At 36.7% G+C, this 21878-nt stretch overlaps 1 protein-coding gene across 10 annotated transcripts in view; it reads right to left on the bottom strand.

The window, feature by feature from the left end:
• The window catches only part of LOC147505776 (uncharacterized), a 34357-nt gene that overhangs the window by 11710 nt on the left and 769 nt on the right, over nt 1-21878 (bottom strand). Inside the window, exons 1-11 of one of the 10 annotated variants that reach the window (XM_086558216.1) lie at nt 14934-15106; nt 10678-10772; nt 10511-10545; nt 10329-10407; nt 9933-10049; nt 7425-7466; nt 5875-5940; nt 4848-5072; nt 3316-3400; nt 1288-1398; nt 495-915 (exon numbers count right to left, since the gene is read on the bottom strand). In XM_086558216.1, the coding sequence (XP_086414342.1) occupies nt 9933-10049; nt 10329-10407; nt 10511-10545; nt 10678-10772; nt 14934-14937 (330 nt within the window). In that variant the 5' untranslated portion in view covers nt 14938-15106 and the 3' untranslated portion in view covers nt 495-915; nt 1288-1398; nt 3316-3400; ... (1 more) ...; nt 5875-5940; nt 7425-7466. Of the gene's footprint in view, nt 1-494; nt 916-1287; nt 2535-3315; nt 3401-4847; nt 5073-5874; nt 6984-7424; nt 7467-9932; nt 10050-10328; nt 10408-10510; nt 10546-10677; nt 10773-14933; nt 15127-21878 lie in introns of those variants that run through there. The other 9 variants (XM_086558217.1, XM_086558214.1, XR_015193470.1 and 6 more) reach the window with 9 other exon arrangements.

Below are 21878 nucleotides of genomic sequence, written 5' to 3'. Positions count from 1 at the left end.
AGTTGTTGTTCAACATAAGATGGTGATTATGATGGCGGTTAAAGAGATGGAGCCATGAAGGAGTGCTACCTTCATTTGAAGCACCATCAGTTCCAAACATCAAATTCAACTCAAAAGTCAAGCAAGGAGACATGAAGATAGAGAGAAGGGAGATTCGATGCCTTTCAACGGAGTAACATAAGAAATAAAGAACTAACATATAATTTTTGACTTCATCTGCCGTAGGAGAATATGGGACAACAGAAGCTTATCAAAGGTGATAGACATAATAGCATACCTTTTTCAAGAATGTTTGACTTCAAATAACTCATTTACAGGGTTTAATATATTGTACTCTTTGAATGAGATGGAAATGATTTAGTTTAATTATAAGTGAAGTGCTTACCATTCAACCACATCCTAAAAATCAGTTTTCCTAAATTGCCATGTAAGATAAAAAAATGTTATCAACTCTTCTAGAAATTTGACCCTCAGATTGATAGACTCACTTGTGATTGCATACCTGGACGGTGACAACCAAATTAAAGAAAGCAAATTCGTAACTCACATGAATGTCTCAAGTTGTCCTTAGCTAACATTACAGAACTTGTCCTTACCATAAGTTGGACTTTGCACCTCAGCACCCTAATAATTAATTAAAAGTAAACTTATTGAGAGTAAACTAACGTGACTTCCTACAATTACAGAAAAAACTCCTCTACATGAATCACAAAATAAGTAGTTTTTAAAGAACAAACAATGTCACCAAATTACAATATTATACAAAACAAATACCTAATGGTCGTTGCTCTATGGTTGCTAAATCCATTTCTCTCAGATTTGGTCCTTACAACTCTTAGATATGGTTTTTAAGAACGAATGCTACACGCCGCATGCAACATTCAAAAAATCTTTAAGACTATAACTTTTATTTTCCTGCAACAATGAATCAAAGAGATATACATGCAAGTTAGCTAAGCTAGATATATATATAAACAGATATAGAGGAATTAAAATGAGAAACTTGGCTAAGCTACATAGTGAAATCACTACCACATGCTGCAATGCTAAAGATTTAGTTATTTATTTTTTATTTTTTATGCAGTGATTGGTCTAAAATTCTAAAAATTAAACTATATATTTTCTTGTCCCATGGCAAAGAAAGTTTTAAGATTAAAAAAGGACGAAGCTATACATATATTTCTCAATCGCTATGGAGCAATCAGTTACCAAGACTGAAACAAAGTAAGCCTAGTAATATTGACTCAGATTATTCATAGGAATTCACTAAAATAAGTTTATTCTAACCATTATAACTGTTCCTCAAGTTCCTTGTATGTGGCCAAAGCATCCTGGTGGTTATATTTTTCTTTTTGAAGTTCAACTTTTGCACCCAGACTGCCCACCCAACTCCTATGCCTGTGTTTCAAGTGTATTAAAAGATTTTTCCATACATTTCAACTGTGTCTCCTCTAAGCAATTCGACTTCTATGAAGATACCAATTATAATTTGTCTTTAATTTAGTTTTTACGGTACATGCAAACCATGGTGTATACTTCGTTTCTACGGGCCTAATTTGTTCAATTTATATCACTAACCATAGGTATGAGCAATTTGTTAAAAAATGCAAATTTGACCATGTGCTATGAAATAATAGATTAAAGAAAAACGAAGTAACAGAGAAAACTTAAGGCATAGTGCAAGCACAAATTTAAGGTTTTAACAAAGCACATGAATATTCAAAGCACTTCTTGTGAAGAACATAAATTCCCGAAAAAAAAAATCACTTGCATGTACTTGTGAAGAACATAAACCCATGTTCAGACATGCACCTCAATGGAGATCCTACTTTAACCAATGGCTCTTAATTAGTAATGAACTGACTACTCGTACTATACATAGTAGGGCAAATGCCCATGCCTGGTGGGTTTGATGTAGATGATATGGGCATAGGTTGCAGGCAAGCAAGTGAGCAATGAGGAATGAGCTGGTCCATGTTTCCAAGAGGTCAATCCATTTGTCATCCACGATGAGGAACAAAACATAATTCTTAGGTTGAAAGCGTGAGCATTAATATAGGGCACACAACACAAATGTTATACCAAGCTCGAAGAAAGGTTGTCCAATCAGGAGAAAATTCACTAAACCAAGAACCATTGCAACAACACATTGCAAATGAAAGCATCAAATAATAACTTTTCTGATCCATGCTATACTGTCTCTGCCACATACAACTATATCCCAAAAGAAAACAATACTTAGCAAAATAACCCATATTTGTTAAATGTTAAGTTTTCTATTGCTAATTAACGGTAACAATAAAAGCAAGATACATCCACAGAACATGGGCATAGCTAGCCAACATTAATAGAATAGATCAATTTTAGCCAGTGAATTCTGCTCAATTCTATAATAGTTGTTATTCTGACCCGATTCTAGCTAACTCTGATTCTTGGTGTCCTGAGACCCTCAGTTTTTCCATTTCCATTCAGGTCTAATTATAGAGTTCAACGGAACATTAGGAATAGTAAGACCCATTGTTTCTTTCATTACCCTTCATAATAAAAAACATAACAATATACAATCAAGACAGATCGCTATCAATGCTCAAATTACATATAAGAGTTCTCGTCATGTATGCAAGTATATATAATAGTTTTTTCTTTAAGGATTTTGTATTATAGACTGTGTATGCATTAGTCAATTAATTGTAAGATCTAAAGGGAGTTAAGGCACACAAATTTATAAGGCGTGTTTTGCAGGAAAAATAGGTACCTAGGTTTAATTTGTACATATCGTCATGTCCAAGACACTAAATCAAATAAAAATACTCTATACATGTAGATATGGCTCACTCAAAATAACCAATTTGAATAGCTTCAAAACGTTCAAGTAATTATTATCCGCTCTGAAGACTTTCGCTTGAAGCTAGTTGTCTCTACTAATTGCTTAATTGTCTTAAAGTTAATTGGGTGTTATGTTAATTATCACTTTGTAAGGTTCGTCATATCTCAAGAACTACATATTCTACACCTTACCAACTGTAAAAATAGTAAAGGTGAATCTAGCTAAGTGCACGATGAACAAATGAACAATTATCCCTTGGTCAAAATTTGAGGATATACTGATATAGTTGATTACTTGATTGTTTCAGAAACTCAATATTCACACATATTTTACAACAAATATGTTGTTAAATTCCTTGTGGGTTTAGATGTAGCAGTTCATTGTAAGAGTAATACACTACTTAACATGTTTGGAAGAAGAGCAGGAAAAAAACAAAGTACAACTTAACATTTAACATTGTACCCAAGTTTTTAATTTAACATTATTACCTTGAGAGCCACCCAACATCTTAAAGGCATTCGCAGATCGTCGGTGCAAATTTGGTGACCAACATCTCCTTGCTTTGCTATGAATCTGTGAGTTTGGAGTAGAGGCTATTAAAAATTAAAGATTATCTTCTTCATTGCCAAACCATGAGGTGACTTCTTCTTCATCATTATATATTAAAAAAAAAATTCAATTTTTCTCAGAATTGTAAAAAAAATGAAAAACTTTAGATATAATTTGTTTGGGTTCTTTATTGGAGTTGAAACCAGTAAGTAAGGGGAGAAGAAAGAGTTATAGACGGGGAAAAAGGGTTTTTTTTTTAGTGTTGTGACCAAAGAAAGGGGTCTTTCTGAGTGTTGTGACCGAATTGGTTTTTTGGGTTTAACTTTAATTTTGGAGAGGAAACCCACAATTTAGTACGTAGGGGTTTATAGAGTTTTTTTTAATGTTTTGTTCGATGTAAAGGTTTGTTTACTTCCTATTTTTTTCTTAATCCCTTGCTGATGTGGACAACCCCAATGAGCTCTAAAAGGGACTGCTATTTATATTCATTCAATCAATCTATGACGTATTTATGCATACTTTGGAACCCTTCTTTGTTCGTTTGTAAAGCCTCAGAAACTTGGAATGAAATTTGTTTAAGAATATATATTTTTTTTAAAAAAAGAAAAAAAAAATAAATGAAAGAAAAAATATTAAACCTCACAAATGGAGGTGAAACTACTTATGGTATATAGACTATAGAAAAAGCACTATCCACATGAGTTCAGTTTCACTCACCCATCACCACCCAATAGTGTTTTCAGTGTCAACTTCTTTCTACTTATTTTGTTTTGAGAAGCTATGCAAACACACTCACTTACCATTAGTAAAGAATGTCAAGAATTTAAATATACTACGATAAGCAATTTCATATAATTATTGAGCACTTAATTACTCTACATTATTGGAATATTTATTAACTAATTAGGGAGAAATGTTATGATACTCGAATCATTTGTTCAAACCAATACCCTAAAGAAGAATCATTGCAACTTAAGAGTATTTACCATATTACATAGTTTTATATCCTATATTGTATGTAAGAAAATAAATGAAGTTAGCAACTAAAAGAAGTATGTCAAGATTCATTGCCTTCACAGTTGCATATGTCATGTCATTCAAAAAGGACCCGTGAACCTACATAGAAATAGCATACATTCTAGGGCCAATAAAGAAATGAACTATATAAAAGTCCATGCTAGACATTGCTTCAGAGAAATAAACAGCCCTTGCCTTTTGACCATTGCTAATCATAGGTGCCAATGATTAATAATTGACAAAGTGAGCAAGCGTGTCAATGCTTCGGTTAATACATGTCAAGATCGTCATATCGGATCAACACTATATGAACATACGCATCCATAAATAAAATACCAATGATAAATATAACAGTTCAAGCAATATTTAAGAAAAGACGGAATAAGCAAATTTAGACGATTGAAAATGTTAAGACTTGCAGTATCTGTGATTGTGTTGGGAAGATTGTGCTCACCTTTGTATGTGATGATCAACATGTTTGTGTCCTTTAAAGCTCAGACCATTTGTTTATGTAGATGACAACTTTTCATGCTACTCCACTAGTAATGTGAAGTCTATTCTATAACAGCACAGAAGCCACCTCTATGTAGCAGGAGATGGACACTCTAGGAGTGGAATTTCTTCTTCATCTCGGAAACCCTTGCTTGTCACACGAACCCATATAGGTCCTTATAAACTCCTGTGTAACGAACAAATTATTACAACATAACCAAATCTAACTAATTACTCTGATACTCCCTCTTGCAATTAGAATTAGACTTAATATTAGACATTATCTATTTCCTAAAAATATATAGTTCATCAAACTCGATAGATCCATGTTGTTAGAAACTTGTCAAGAAGTACATCAGGTATAAGCCTGCAGCAAAGCATCTCCTGTCCAAAGCATAAAAACTAACCTAAGGTGACCAACCAAGGATTTATTCAAAACAACACTGATCGTCTACACCTTATGGTAAAAGGAACATGGAAAGGAGTAGGTTTCATTCGATTACCGTCGGTGTAGTTCCGTCAGGGAGATGTAGCTAGGGAGAAGACAGGGCATCTATTGAAAGGAAGTGAATAGCAGACGATAAGACGCAAAGACGATAACTGCATTTTCGTCTTATCATCTGGTAAAACCAATAATTACAATAAGATCAGGGCGGAGGAAGAAGGAGCGGATATACTACTCGCGAGAGCACCTTTCGCTTCGCTCGCGGAAGCCACGACGTCCTACGAATACAGTCCTCATGCTTCAATCTCAAATGACTTCATCACATAACAACACTGACACTTGGAGACCAGTTGGATATCCTAAGCTAGCTGATATGAGGGTCATGCTTCAGTCAATCACTTATTTTTTCAGAAAAGAACTGTCAATTATCCGGTGAATTCGTAAATTTTCTCCCCGGAACAACTCTCTTGACCTTCTCGTGAAAACGTAAAACTATTTAAAGCTAAAAGAATAAAAAATACTAAAAGGACAAATGATTACATACATCCGTATTTTGATCCCGCATGATGTGGCTGAAAACATGGTCGCAGTGTAATTGTGATTCTCTTTCCTGCACACGAAACTTTAAATGAATTAAACTATTCTCTTTCCTGTAAACCTTGACTGAGATAATCCATTCTCTATAAAGGTAACCTAAAAGTATCTATTGAGCTAAAATATAGTGTTGGACTATTACATCAAGTTATAGGCAGTGGCCTAAGTGTCTGTGTCTTGGATTATTCAGCTTATCCCAATTTTTTTTCTATTGATTCTAAAGATTCTCATTATAATTAGGTAAATGACTAAAGCTAATTAAGATACAACCTTGGTTGACTTTCTTTCAAACTTTTAACTCACTGAAGGGGTGAGTGAGTGAGTCATGAGTGATGAGTTATTGTCGGCCTAATCATAGACTTACTTTTTAACATAGAGGCTATATCGCGACGTGCTTAATATTTATGCCGACTGACCTTCATATGAAACAGATTGAGGATATATCTTGAATTTCGTACAAATTAAATGTCAAACGGATTGAGGATATATCTTGAATTTCCTACAAATGTTGTGGGTGACTAAGAGCAGTAGATGCAGACGTGCATTTACTTTCAATTCCGCCCTCTTGTAAGGATTATCACCAAAATTTGAAGGTGAAGAAGGTGGCAGTCTTGAGACTTTAAGAAAGTTGTCTGTGACAGGGAAGAAGGTGATATTTTCATACGTTCACCTGCTTGGTTTGGTACCTTATATATACTTGATGTAAATTCAGTATATATATAATGATAGCAGTAATAAATCTAGAATAAATGAAAGAACAAAGTATCTCATTTAAGTCGAGCACATGCATTCAAATATCAATAAATTGAAAGAGAAACAATTATAAAAAATGCAAGAGAACCATAAGGTAACTAAGGTGTAAATCTTGTCATGAGACAAAATATATATTTTAAGGAGTTCTAGGTATATCCTGACATCCTGTCATTAACCATTCCAAATCAAATATTCAGCCACTTAGTAAGAAAGGAAGATGAGATTGTCTAAGGGACGTATAGACATATTAAGGCTCTTCTGACTCTCCATATGAACTTCAGTTAATCCCACCTCTCATCATCAGATCTGCAAGTATTCATATTGTTCCTATAAGTTGTAAATAGAAAACCAAAGCTTGTAGGATACTTGGATCGACCTAATTCTCATAAGATTAAGATGTAGAGGAACCTAAAATTCTACCAAATATAAGAAGTGGAAGCATTGCATGTGACTCAGATGCCATTTTTGGTAGTAGCAATGAACCTTCTGAGACTAAACAGTGAGAGAGAGATAAAGAGGAATTAATGTGGATTTGATACATGTTAAGAACACGCGGTCTCTGTCACTACTACTATTAAAGTATCATTAGATGATTGATCAAAAGGTTTCAATCACTAAGCCTGACATCCAGTGTGTTGATTTACATAAACAATAAATTTGATCATCCAGCTACATCTTAAAAGAAGAAGGTGACACACAGACGCACAAAAAAATCTTCTCAAGTGTAAATTTAAAAGAACAACATACATTAGCATTGTGGTCATAATGCAATACTTGTAATTCGATTACCTGCACACGATAGTTAATGTTACAAACAATACTGCCAAATTAAAGGAAGGATAGCTTAACTAAATAAGGCAATAATAATAATTAAATTTTAAGGCAAATTGCATATCCATGCACACAACAGGGAAGGGATTGGTTACACTAATACCAAATGAACATATGCATACACGAACATGAACATACACAAACACTGCACCTTATTGACATTTGTACAAACACATTTCGATCATCAAAATAAGTCTATGAATATGATGACCAAAAAGAAAAGGAAAAGTCATAACAATGCAATTATATAAAAGTATATAACAATACAAAACAAAATAAGTTTATGAATATGATGAACAAAAAAAAAAAGGAAAAGTCATAACAATTAAGCACAGAAGCACTATAATCATTAGAATAGAATTGGAGGTTTGGAGGTTACCTGTTATCTTAAGAAGAATACTTGAGAAGAGTTGAAAAGAGTTTGTAGAAGAGTTGAACTTGGACCTTTTTATAGAGAAGAGTTGAACTTGACAATGGAGTGAAGAAAAAGGAAAAAAGGGTTGGGAAGTTTTGGCTAGCAGGAAAGTGCATGAAGATGGCGTGAAGAAAAAGGACAAAAAGGGTCTGCAAATTTTAGGCGCAAGAAAGTGTTGTGTTCTTTTAGGCAGGAAAATGTTTAGGACTCTTAAAGTATTAGCAGGAAAGTGTTTTAAGTTAATAAGACTCTTAAAATATTAGCACAGATCCCGAGAAAATCAAGGCCAGTACTTAAGCCTTTATAATTTTTCATTCTTTTCAGTTTGGATAGTGCACATACATGCACAAAAGAGTACATTATATGAACTGAAAATGCAAAAGAATTATTGTGAACACACATGAATCAAAACTATTGTAGTTGGAATAAGATTGTCAAATTGATAATTGTAACAATGAAAATTTCAAAATTGAATACCTTTAGAAGGCCTAAAAATATCCATCCCATAAAAATTCAGCCTTCAACCAACAAATCATAACACAGTCTATAATAACAGATAAGTCACTAAACAAAAAATTGAGTATGAAACAATTGCAAAGGCGATGGAGAATGAGACCAAACGATTGAAAAGAAAGGCTACAATAAGGTTTTGTATGATTTAAGATTGTAGGATAAGATACAATTACTTTTTATCACTAACGTCATGGTATCATCTGAGTGAAGAATTGAGTCATTGGTTTCTTCTTCTTCATCACAGTATTTTTTTTGGAGAGAAAGAGAGAATGGGTTTGGGGAGTCGGCTTTAGGGGGCTTGTGTTTTTAAGGATGTTTAAACTTCTTTTTAAAAACACTCAAAAAATAGAGCCAAAAGGGTAGAGCTATAATATATATCTAAGGATACTATCCAATTTCGTAGGGCTCAACTACACAGCTAAAACACTGTTAGATTAGAATTACCTGTAGGTAGTGGCTTGGTTTTTTGGAGAACAACAAAGGAAGAATGAATTACGATGTTGAAACATATGCCCAATTGTAAATTGGTTCTAAACATTATAGTGCTACGTGCTTGGTGAAACTCATAAGAAGAATATGATGTTAAAATGGAAGGAACTAAAATTACTTGAGAAAGATAACTCAAAATTAAGTGGGCATATTACGTGCATACTATTCCAGTAGCTCAGTATGTAAAAGTATTGAATACCCTTTTATTCTTTTTCTATATACATCTGCAATATACTTCCACAATTTATACAACACTCAGTAATAAAAGAACCTGTCAATTCTGTTGTGATGCAAGTTCAAACCTATTAACAAATGCAATCATGAAAAAAAAAATACTATCAAAGAAGAAAAAACCCACGACTAAAAACTCAAAATAGGAAAATATAAATAAATAATAAAAAACTTGTTTTCAAAAGTATACAATATAAGGAGGGGGAAAAATCACCATTGAAGATTTTTTTTGGCATAGTAAGCTTCTGTTAGCGCCTTGGTTTTAAAGACCAAACAAATAAAAAAACAATCAATATATTCGAATCAATTCAGAGATAACCAAATTTATGAAAGAACAAATAAAATCTCAATAGATATTGTAATTAATTGACTACCATTAATTGATAGATGATCCAAACTACATATTAATATGAGGTGTGAGAAGCATATTTGGAAATCAATCTTTAACTATCGAATACGCATTAGAATTAAAGATGAAAATTGGAGAAGCAATAAGCCCTAGAATTATTACGTACTAACATGCTATTGGAAGTGCAATCATGAATTAATAGCTCATAGTTCATACGTCAAACCAAACCAACTGCTTTACCTTCACTTTAAAACATGATGAAATTACCATACGGTATTATAAAATCTGATTTCAATAGAAATTATGAAGTGTTTAACAAAGCCCAATCTAGAGCATAAGTTTCTTCAACAACAACAATTTAGAGTATTAATATGACGTTCTTTATAATAAAAGGAGTGAACAACAATTTAGAGTGTCATGTACTCACCTAAGTGCAACAGCCATGATGAAAGTTAAGGATGTAACTGAGTTCTGTATGGCTGAAGCAAAAGTTGGTGAAGTGTTGTCCAATCCCAGCAAGTAGAATCCTTGATTTGCAATTATTCTAGAATCAAACAACTCAATTCATTTAGTTAATATAACAAATCTTTTTTTTTTGGGGTAGCATTCCTAAAAAAAAAAAAACTCATTAGTATCAAAATGCATATCATTAGATTTAAAATCGTTAAATTCCAAAATGGGGTAAAGGTTCAATGAAAAAAGCCCAATCCAATAAATTAAGTGGAAAGAATTTGGAGAAATTGATTAAGAGTTTAAGACGTAGGACTGTGAATCACTGCATATTGTCAATTTAAAGAATTCAGTAATATGCTGTACATCATACCTTCAATAAATTTGAGTCAAAACGACCTGAAAAGATATCTTTTCCATCCTCAGAAGGTCCAGTTGCACCTCTCACTTGTCTGATATCACAGATAAGCGCACAATATATACTCCATCATATTTAGCTTGAATGCCAATTTCTAGACTATAATCTCAGAGATAGAGAACAAAGACGAGACTTACCTCTGGTTATGTATGACTTGTTGGGTGGTTATTTCCTAATGATCAAATACCAAGAAATGAGAAAACAGCAGAAGAAATGAATTAGAATAACAGTAAAAATAAAGGGTATCTTGTAAGATATTAAATAACCAGCAGCCCAAAACACGTAGAAGGTAAAAACAACGTACTTGTTCACGAAGCACAACATCTTGAGCAACCTTCTCAATATCAATTTCTTTTGCTCCATGCAACCTCAAGTAGCCAGCAGATGCATCATGAACGCCTGGATAATGATGATGGGACTCATATTTATCAGCATTAGTTTGGTTAATTTTGTCTGAGATCCAAAGTGTCGAATTTCATATAATAATGTTAGTCGTGGATTTTTTTTTTGGGAGCAGTTGTGGGTTTTTTGGGCGGGTTTCGTTCTAAGTGGGAGACATCTATCGCAGTTTTTTTCTCCATAATCCCTCTCTTCTCCTGATTTCTCGTGAGTAAAGAGGGTACTTAAAATTTGCCGACGTGGACACCTCATAGTGCAGCAAAAGGGACTGCTATTATATATATATAAAGATTCGTTATTCCATTCCAGCTGCTTTCAGTCTTGGAGAGGAGATATAGAACTATTCGTACGTACGGAATGAACCTGTAAGGGTAAGGTTTCTTGGCAGGGAGGGTCCCAAGCCAGTGAACAGTGGAAGCGAAAGGAAGTTTTAATACAGGTAAGCGAAAGGAATTCTAGTGAAAATCACAATCTGAAATCAGGGAATGAAATGGAATTCAATTAGCCAAGATTGGTCTACTGGTCTACGAGATTACTGTTTAGCAAAGGAACTGAGAACCTTTCACCTACGATCTGCTCTATAAGACACAAAAATAAGGAAAAATCAAAGAAAGGATGAGGCAACGTAGGCAGTTCCATCCACATCTATTCAATTCGTTATTCCATTCCAGCTGCTTTCAGTTTTGGAGAGGAGATATAGAACTATTCGTACGTACGGAATGGACCTATAAGGGTAAGGTTTCTTGGCAGGGAGGGTCCCAAGCCAGTGAACAATGGAAGCGAAAGGAAGTATTAATACAGGTAAGCAAGTAAGCAAGACCCCTCTTCCAAAAGAATCCAAGTGACGAGCATCAAGGCCTTTGGAACTGATTCATACCGATCTCTGTGGACCCATGGCAGTTACAAGCATTGAAGGTCAAAGGTACTTCAAGGTTTTTCTTGATGATTATACCTTAAAAAACTGGGCTTTCTATGCGGAAGTCTAAAAAAGATGAACCTTTAGCAAACTTGAAGCATTTTATGATAGAGCAAGAACATTTTACAGGTTGTAAAAGTACGTCGGTCAGATCGTGGAGGTGAGTTCTTATCTAAGGACTTTGTTTAGCTAACACCAATTTCTTTCTGGTGTACACAGCCTGAATCTGTGCTAACTAGATGATTTACTGCTACCGGGATTGGTTACCAACCGTAATTCCATTGTTAGATAGTTAGGCAAACGTCTTTGGTTTGGCTATTCATCACTATGGCTGTGGGATGAACTAGTGAGTTAGTCTGGCCAGTATCAACATCGACCTCTTGACTCCACAACAACAAAAGAACTCCCTTCACCAGCGGGCCTTGGCATCTCAACCACCAGACCAGTAGGAGAAGCGGAACAATAAAAACCCTAATAGGAACCTAGCCCCAAGAGAATGGAAGTGAAAAGGGAAGCTAACGAGTGGATACAGGCCGGATCCTATCCATCCAACAGATCAGGGGAAGCATTAGTCCACGTTCGATCAGGTAGTAGGCAAGCAAGGGATCAGACATGAAAGGAAAGAGAAGTGAAGACAGTCAACTAATTAATGAGAGTTTTAAGTAAGGCAAGCATGCCAGGACTGACTCTACTAAGCTAATTCATAAGCTCATTTATGCTATAAAAAAGTAGAACATGAAAGATGAAGAAAAACATGTTATGCTATAAGATGAGTTGAGGTATTCACTCCCTTCCCTCAGCAAGCAATAGAAATAGAGTGATTGATTCTCTTGTATGCAAGTTTATAAACAAAATACCTGCTGAAAGAGAGCCTACTAAGCTCATGAATAAGCTATAACGGGCACTTTGTAAAAAATGATTTGCAGTGGGAAAACAGCTGCACGACCTTGAAAGTTTGGTAACGAGTGGAGTGCGCACTCCACGAGTAGCAAGCGCTGACGGAATAGAACTAACATCTAAGCTTAACAGCCGTTGCATGCTAGCTTTTTTCCATAAGCTGCTAGTTGTAACGCGCAGTGTACTAGTGAATAGGAAAAGCGGGTTTAGATTACAAATGACGGATGGAGGTTGAGGATGGAACATGTTCGGTGCCTTGCCCCTGTCTCCTTCGACAGAGACTGCAAATAAGGAAATGGGATCTCTTTAGGGTCTACTCCAGTGTCTAGAAATTGGTTAATCGGTAAAGATACATGTACTTGGAGCCCCGCCCAAGAAAGAGACCCAAGTCCCCTCGCTAAGTGGTGATTCGACATAGATTCTACATCTTGGAACCAAGCCAATTTTGGAGCAGCTTTGTGATAATGGAACCAACCGGCAAAAAGCATTAATGTTGCAAAGACCAATGCACCAATCTTTTTTTGGTCGTTAAGGTGGAGAACTGAACCAAGAATTCTTTTTCTTCATCATCAATCGAATCACTGTTCGTGACCCAGGATTCTATTTTATCATCAATCCAATCACCGTTCACGTTTTCTCTTTTTCGTATCAATGAATAGGTCTCCAAGTACAAGCACAACATAATCGTGTGTGTTGGTGATGATGCAGATGGGAAGTAATATTTCCATATTATTTACATAGAGAATATTGTTAGGGGACAAACCCTTGTTTCATTTTTGTTTATTTGTTATCAGTAAATAGACATCTTATTGATATAATCTCATATGAACATAGAAAAAGTAGAATGAGGTATCCTTACAATAGAAACAATGAAAAAGAAAAAAAAAAGCAAATGTATAAAAGTTCCGAGAACTCTTGTTTCAATTTTTCACGACTCTGGAAACTTTAGCAACCTAGTGAATTGGAAAATGGAAACTTTCTCATTTGTGTATCCAAAATGCAACTTCAAATTCAATAAGGCGGGTTTCTAGATTTTGTAGAAACATAAATCATGGAAGACATTGGTGTGAGAAATTCATCCATATTCTAAAACAAGATGACAAGAAGGATAGATAGATGCAAGACAAGAGCATATTGAAGACAAGCTATGAAGCTAAGGATCTAGTTAAAACATCAACATATGTCCATACAAGTGCATAATCAATCCATTTTATGCAACAACAAATTCAACCAAAATGTGAGAGTCACTTGTGTCTATACGAGAGAGAGAGAGAGGACTTATGTGAATACAAAAAACCACTATTTAAGACTCGATTAACAAAACGTATGCAGGGATGTACTATCAAAAAATGGATTTCACATATTTGATATTCTAACATAAAGTATGTAGGGACCTGGGTAAACAACTAACCAAGGGTTATGATCATACTTTATTTAGGATGATATAATATATATAAGAATATAATTGCTGACTTCATCAGACTTGTTTAACATGGGCACTTCATATTTTTTTCTGGAAAAAATAGTCCAAAATTGAACACACCAACACATTGACAAGATGAAAAAGAATAGGTCAGGAGAGAGATAACAAAATTTTATTACTACTCTACTATTTTCATTTCCCAAAATAAATCCCCTTTTCCCTGGTGAATGTGGGCTTCAAGCCCAACCTCCTAAGACTGTCAACAGTAGGCCAATGGAGCCTTTCTATATTCCTTGTCTAGTTACATCAGGAAGAAGATTGAGAAGAAAGGCAAAGAAGAGAAATATTATGTGGCCGTACTAATTGATATTCAAACCAATCCTATATCCAACACACAATTGACAACTATAATACACTTAAACTCTAAGTTAGAGCATAATCCTTATTACAAAATCTTGCAAATTTGATTGACAATCAATAACTATACACACAACTCAAAATAACAATGCAAAACAATTACAGAGCAAATGTAGTCCAAATTTCCTAAAAAGATAATGTAAATCATGAAATGATAATGCCTAAACTCATAAAATCTTCTTCGTACATATCAAAGAATTATATAAACTTAAAATTTCATAATCGCATTTGAATTTATTAATTCATAATAGAATGAAAATACATTACACAATTAGTACTTTTCCATATATGATCTATCGAAGAAACCTACATCTTAGAATTTCTTAAACTCATTGAAGTCGTAATTGATTCACATGTAACTTTAAAAATGTATCAAAACAAGAAGCAATTCCAATTTCAGCCAAATCAAAATTGGAAAAAAAAAATGTAGAGTTAAATTAAGCGATTAAATAATACAAATTGATCTAACAAGAAATGAATAAAGATAAAGGAAATAATAATTACTTACACATTAGTCTTAGAAACGAGCTAGGGTTTGTTTGTTTGTTTGAAAAATATGAGGATTGATAAAACAGTGATTTAATTTGAGAGGTAAAGACTGAAGCCCAACATGTTATTACTATCTAGGCCCAACCCATTTCATTTGGTCCATACCAACATGCATATGGCATAAGTGCATAACCATCCTAGTTATGTAGACTAGTATGGTGCAAGTGCTACGCACTTAAAACTTCCAAAAAGGTTGCCTATCATAGCATTATTTCCCCCCAAATATGCTTAACTATATTACCTAATGTACAGGTTTCTGATGAGATCCGGTCAACTAATACTGGCATGATCGCACCCAATATATACTTTGATAAGGTAGTGTAAGTTGTGCAATACCCGTATAGATTTTTTGATTTAGGGAAATATGAAGGAGGAGGTGGATTATGTAATTTTGGCCGACAAACATGAATAGTTTGGTGATGGTGATGTAAAAAAAAAATAAAAAAAAATTGAAGCTCTCCTGTGGCTGAAAGCAGTTTCCTCTCTCTCTGACTGATTTGTTCTATTTTCCCCCTCTTTTCTTTTTGAATTTTGAATGATGCAACAAAGTGGCTAGGTAGAAAATCCAAAATTTAGTATTTTTGTTTCCCTTGGTGTATCTCTTTCTTACTCTCTTTCTTTTCTTTCAATCTTTTTCTGCTCTTTCCTTCACTTTCTCGTATACTGCATTCTCTATCACTCATACATCTCTGGGCTTTCTGGGAGTCTGGGTTTTGGTAGGAGATGGAAGTGATACATGGAGGTGGGCTGGAGGAGAACGAAGAAGAAAATCAAGAAAAAACAAAACAAAAAATAGAAAAACTCCAAGCTGATATGAAAAATCTGTTCTGCTCAAAAGAAAAAAAAACTGGTTGCGATAGGATGTAAGAACTTAGAGGTAGACCCAAAAGAGCACACAACCCTGGTAGGGAAGTTGTTTGGGGGCAAACATATTCCTTTGAAAGTTTTTGCGGATGAGGTACATAGAAATTGGCAAACAAAAGGTCAGACGAGTATAGAGATGATTGCAAAAGGTATGTATAAGATGGTGTTTGAAAATGGAGATGAATACAACTATGTTAGACAGAATGGGCCTTGGTTGATACAAGGTTTCATTCTGTCCATCAAAAAAGGAAAATATGTAGACCTCCTGGAAGATGATTGGAAGTTTGACAAAGTGGACTTCTGGATCCAGATATATGGACTTCTAAGAGATCGGATAAACGAGGAGAATATCAACACCATTGGGATGAATCTAGGCAAAGTGAAGGGAGTTGATACCGGCTGTTCACCTAAGTTTAAAAATCCAGTGGCCAGGGTAAGAGTGCGTATGGATATCAAGGAACGCTTACTTAAGGGAATAGATTTATGCACGGAGCTGGGGGAAATTATTCCAGTGACTTTCAAGTATGAAAAATTGGACATTTTTTGTTATTTCTGTGGATGTATTGGGCATGATTTGTACTATTGCAATTTAAGAGAGAAACTCTGTGTAGAGATGAGGAGTTTGGGTGGATCCCCTAGGGATATCAAAAATAATTTCTCCTTCCTCCAAAGGGCCAATGTGTTCTTTAATGGCTTGGCTGCCTCTTCTCCAGCAATTATTACCATTTCGGGGACGCCAAAAAAGCCTAGAGCTGATCAGATACCAGCTAAGGACAGGGGCTCGATGGGTAGACGCTCATGGCAAGGGGCGGGGATCCTTGCTACACCGCCAAGAGTAGCTAAGGAGGGGGCTGGGGTGCTGACTAGGACTAAGGAGGCAGAGGAGCAACGGTCTGATATGACAGAAGTCAGAACGGATGGATCAGGAATGGGGAATGCAGAGTCAGTAGCCGTTGGGGATGTAGACATGGCAGGCCAACAGGAAGCTGAAAAAAACCAGATTATGGGAGAATCGGCCCAAGCCCAAAAGCTCGATATGATAGAAGCCCAAGAAAGCAGTTGTGGATCAGGACAGGGGCTGGAGCATAAGGAACAAGCCTTAATTGTCTGGGGACTGGCCTCTATGGAGATGGACCTGGATAATATGAAGAGGCCTAAGGAGGATGGATTGGATAAGGCCCAAGGGGTTGGTTTGGCATACCTAGAAGTTTCTATGAGAGACCTAGATCCTCTAGCTCTGAGAGAGGACTCCTTGGAAATAGGGAATAGAGCTGGAGATGAGCAGGCTTTGCCGCTATCTCTCTTACCAGTCTCCAACACAATCATACCATATCTTGAGAAGACCAATAGAGATGGGTTCTATCAATCCACTCCAACAGCTGGAAAAGCACCACCTTTTTTCAGATTCTCTGGTTTACCTACACGTGGAAGGGGTTTTAAGACGGTGGTGTCTCGAGAAAGGCGTCAAGGGTCAGCCAAACAAAGAGTAGGGTTAGTAAGAGGGGCTGATGTGGGTAAAAAAAGGAAGAGTATCTCAAGATCTGGAAGTAAGGCAGAAACCATGGATGATGAAGAATGGACAACGTATTGTCTGAGGAAGGTAGCAAGAGAATCAAAACGAGCCAAAAGAGAGGCAGATGCTCTAAGGGCCAGAGGTCTAGGACACTTGCTCATCCCAGAAGAAGCTCCAGTGATTAGCATCTCAAGTGATTCTATGGTCTCAACTGAGCCATCTAACTTGGGTAGATCTCTGGATTCTACCAACCCATCTGATTTCTCGGGACACTCATTTCGGAAGATCGATTCTTCGACAGCGTTCTGAGAATGGGGAAGACTATCAAGATATAGAGGTTAGAAATGATAGGGGTTTTCAGCATGAGGAGAGGCCAGAGGAAGTGTCTATTGGAAATGTGCCTGGGGATCTTGCTCAAGGCAGTTTGGAAGGAGATGGGTATGTATCAGAGGAGAGCATCTCGAAGGCGATGCTTCCACAACCAAAGCCTATAGCGGTTGATGACTCCTCAGTGGTACACAAGAGATCTGTTAAAATTAAGCAACAGTATAAAGGGGAATGTTCAAGGCAGCCAAATGGAAAGAAGGGGGGTTATAGTATTGGTGGTGGATATAGTAGTGGTAGTGTTGAGTCTGGAAACAGTGGGGGTCTGTTCTCTCCTTCGGGGTTCGCGGCAGCTGTCCCACAACAGCCGCCTCGTCAACCATGATACAAGCCTGGAATTGCCGAGGAATAGGTTCCTCCGCGGCAATTCAAAATCTAAAGGACTTAATAGGGAAGTTCGATCCTGATATTATATGTCTGTCTGAAACTAAGGTTGGCGTAGATAGGATGAAAGGTATCAGTAGAATGGTCAAGTATAGGGGTTGTTTTTGTGTTCCAGCAGTTGGCCGGAGTGGGGGGTTAACAATTCTTTGGAAAGAAGGGGTGGACCTAGAAATCTTGGGAGCTACTAGGAATCAAGTGACAGGTAAACTTAATAATTATTTTTGCACTGAAACCTGGTTTTTCTCCTTTGTGTATGGTGAACCTGTTGCTTGTAATAGACATCAGGTCTGGGCTGAGCTCAGGGATGTGGCTACCCTGATCCCAGGACCTTGGTGTCTGTTTGGGGATTTCAATGCCATTACCTCGCTTAATGAAAAAATAGGGGGAAGAAGTATGTTTGATAACAGTATGGTTGAGTTTAATGGGTTGATAAATGACCTTGGGTTGATTGACCTAGGATTTAAAGGACCTATGTATACTTGGAGTAATAACAGAGCCCCCAACAGTCATATCCTAGAGAGACTTGATAGAGCTCTGGCTACTGATGCCTGGGTTGTCCTCTTTCCTAACATGCATGTGTATAATGTTGTAAATGCTAGTTCTGATTATCTTTCTATTATGATAAATCTCAAAGATAAGGAGGAGAATAGAACCACGCATGAAAAACCCTTTCGATTTTACAATATGTGGTTCTCTGATAATGCATGCATGCCTGTTATAGAAACTGCCTGGAACTCTATTTTTCATGATTTGCCTGACCTTAATGTGATCCTAAAACACAAAATGACTAAACAACATCTTACTATATGGAATAAGAAGGTGTTTGGCAACATTTTTACAAATCTGAAAAAAGTTAACAAGGAGCTGGAAGCTGTCCTGGCTAAACCTTTCTCCCTAGCCAACTATGAGAGAGCAAAAGGACTAAAATCTGAGTTGCTTGAATGGTTGGTTAAGGAGGAAAGTTTCTGGAAACAGAATTCCACTATTCACTGGTTGAAGGATGGGGGAAAAAATACTAGGTTTTTCCATCTCTCCACCATTTTTAGAAGAAGAAAAAATAGTATTAGTAGAGAGAGGCAGAGGGTGGGGGATGGAGGGGGAAGAGCTGAATTGGGAGATAACATCAACTCCTATTTCCAAGCTCTCTTCAAGTCTGATCAACCCCATCCAAATGATAGCATTCTCAATCTGTTCACTCCTTGTATCACGGATAAGGAAAATGAGATGCTTACTGCCATCCCATCTTCTGAGGATATTTGGAGAGTTGTTAATAAGATGGGAAGCCTGAAGGCTCCTGGGCCTGATGGGTTCCAAGGGTGTTTCTATCAAAACACTTGGGAGATTGTGGGGAGTAGTATTGTTGCTTTTGTGAAGGATTTTTTCCATAAGGGGGAGCTGAACCCTACTTTTAATGAAACCTATATTGCTCTCATTCCTAAGATAAATAATCCGGAGACTGTGGCACAATTTAGGCCTATTAGTCTCTACAATTTTTGTTATAAAGTCATCTCTAAAATCCTTGCCAATAGGCTCAAGCAACATCTGAATAAAATCATATCTCCCTTCCAAGGGGCTTTCATCAAAAGTAGAAACATAGGAGATAACACTGGGTTAGCTTGTGAGCTCTTTCATCACATGAAAAACATGAAAGATAAGAACCATGGCTGGGTAGCTTTGAAGATGGACATGGCAAAAGCCTATGATAGAGTTGAGTGGTCCCTGGTGGACAACATCTTTGATAGACTGGGTTTTAGCCAGAAGTGGAGGAATCTGATTAAGCAGTGTATATCCACTGTTTCCTTTCAAGTGCTTCTTAATGGGAGTCCTCTTAATAAGATAATCCCTGAAAGAGGCCTCAGACAGGGTGATCCCCTATCACCATACCTCTTTATCATCATGTCTGAGGCCCTTTCTAGGATGATTGCAAAAGCTGAGGCTGAGGAGAAAGTCCATGGGATTAAGATCCGGAGGGCTTCTCCTCCCATCTCCCATCTTCTGTATGCAGATGACCTGATCCTGTTCACCAGAGGAAATCTTGAGGATGGGGGTCATCTTAAAGATATCCTCCAAAACTATTGTCGCTTTACCGTGGTGATAAATTTTGATAAATCTAGCATGTTTTTCAGCAGAAACATCAAGTTTCGCAATAAAATAAAGCTAAAGAAGTTTTGGAAAATGAGGCTTTTTGATCCAAAAGACAAATACTTGGGTATACCTATCATGCTATAAAAAAAAAAGGCTGAGGATTTTGACTTTTTAGTTGATAAGATCCATAAGAAAATAAAAGGTTGGAAGGCTAAAGTCCTTTCACAGGCTGGAAGGGCTACCCTGATCCAATCTGTGGTACAAGCTACTCCTCTCTATGCTATGTCTACCTATATGCTCCCCATGTCTACTTGCAACAAAATAGACAAAGCATGCAGAGATTTTTTTTGGCATGGTGTTGAAAATTCTAACAGTGTCCACACCATTGGGTGGGACAAGTTATGTAAAACTAAACCTGAAGGAGTGTTGGGGTTTAGAAAGATGAGGGATATAAATGTAGCAATGCTAGCCAAGCTCCCTTGGAAAGCTGCTACAGATACTGAATCTGTTTGGACAAAAACTCTTGCTAGTATATATAGTAAAAACTGGATAGGGGATGTCTGGAAACCTCCTGGGCATGCCTCTTACTTTTGGAAAGGTATCCATAACACTTTCAATCTCATAAGTGGAGGGATAGTCTGGAGCATCCATAGTGGTAACTCCACCTCCGTTTTAGATGACCCTTGGGTGATCTGCAATGGAAAACCTCAGACTCTGAGAGAGTTAGGGGTGGAGGATCCCAGACTTGAAGGACTTCATGTGGCTGACCTTTTTCTGGAGGATAGAACTGGATGGGATGAGGCCAAGCTACAAGGCTGCTTCTTTCATCCTTTCCTTGTGGCAAGAATCAAAGATATTATGATCAGACCTCTGGGTCTTGGCAAGGATAGGCTGATCTAGAGTGGAGAGAAGTCTGGGAGATTGACTGTGAAATCTATACACAAGTACCTAGCCAAAGATAGTGGTGAAGGACAGAGTTCTAGTTTCAATACTAAAACAGTAAAGCTTCTTTGGAAAGCCAAAATACTAGCCAACATTCAAATGTTCATATGGAAAGCCTATATGAATGCCTTACCTATGGGAGATAGGTTGGCTTCTCGGAAGATGGAGGGGGACTTTTCTTGTCCCCTGTGTAACACTAGTCTGGAAACAGAAAACCATCTGTTTTTTGAATGTGATTAGACCAGAAATTTGTGGTTCACTTCAAGCTTGGGGTTAAGAATGGAGATTCAGGGTAGGAACAACACTAAGGATTGGATCTCCAAATTCATAAGTTGGAGCAATAATAAGAGCCAACATATAGCCCAGGCAGGAGTCCAGGCTTGTTATCTCCTATACAACATCTGGAAAACTAGGAATGAAGCCAAGTTTGAACAGAGGCTCCCTAATAGGGAAATAATTCTCAGAAGGAGTGAGATGGAGGCCTGCAACTGCTACAAGGGTTTTGCCACTACCAAAATGCAGAATGAGAACTCTATCCCCTCTGAAAATTACTTTAATCAAAACAATTTTGAGTTAAATTCTTTGTTCCCTGTTATTCCAAATGATTGTATTAATATTAGATATGATGCTGCCTTTCAGGTTATGTCAGGGGAAGCAGCTGCTGGTGCTATAGCCTGGGACTCAGAAGGCAAAGTAGTAGGGGCAGGTACTAGAAGGTTCCAAGCAAAGTCT

The sequence above is a fragment of the Coptis chinensis genome, chromosome 4 (assembly GCF_015680905.1).
Source record: "Coptis chinensis isolate HL-2020 chromosome 4, ASM1568090v1, whole genome shotgun sequence".
In the NCBI taxonomy this organism is placed as follows: domain Eukaryota; kingdom Viridiplantae; phylum Streptophyta; class Magnoliopsida; order Ranunculales; family Ranunculaceae; genus Coptis; species Coptis chinensis.
The sequence above is the reverse complement of the archived record's forward strand: the minus strand, read 5'-3'. Positions and strand labels throughout refer to the sequence as shown.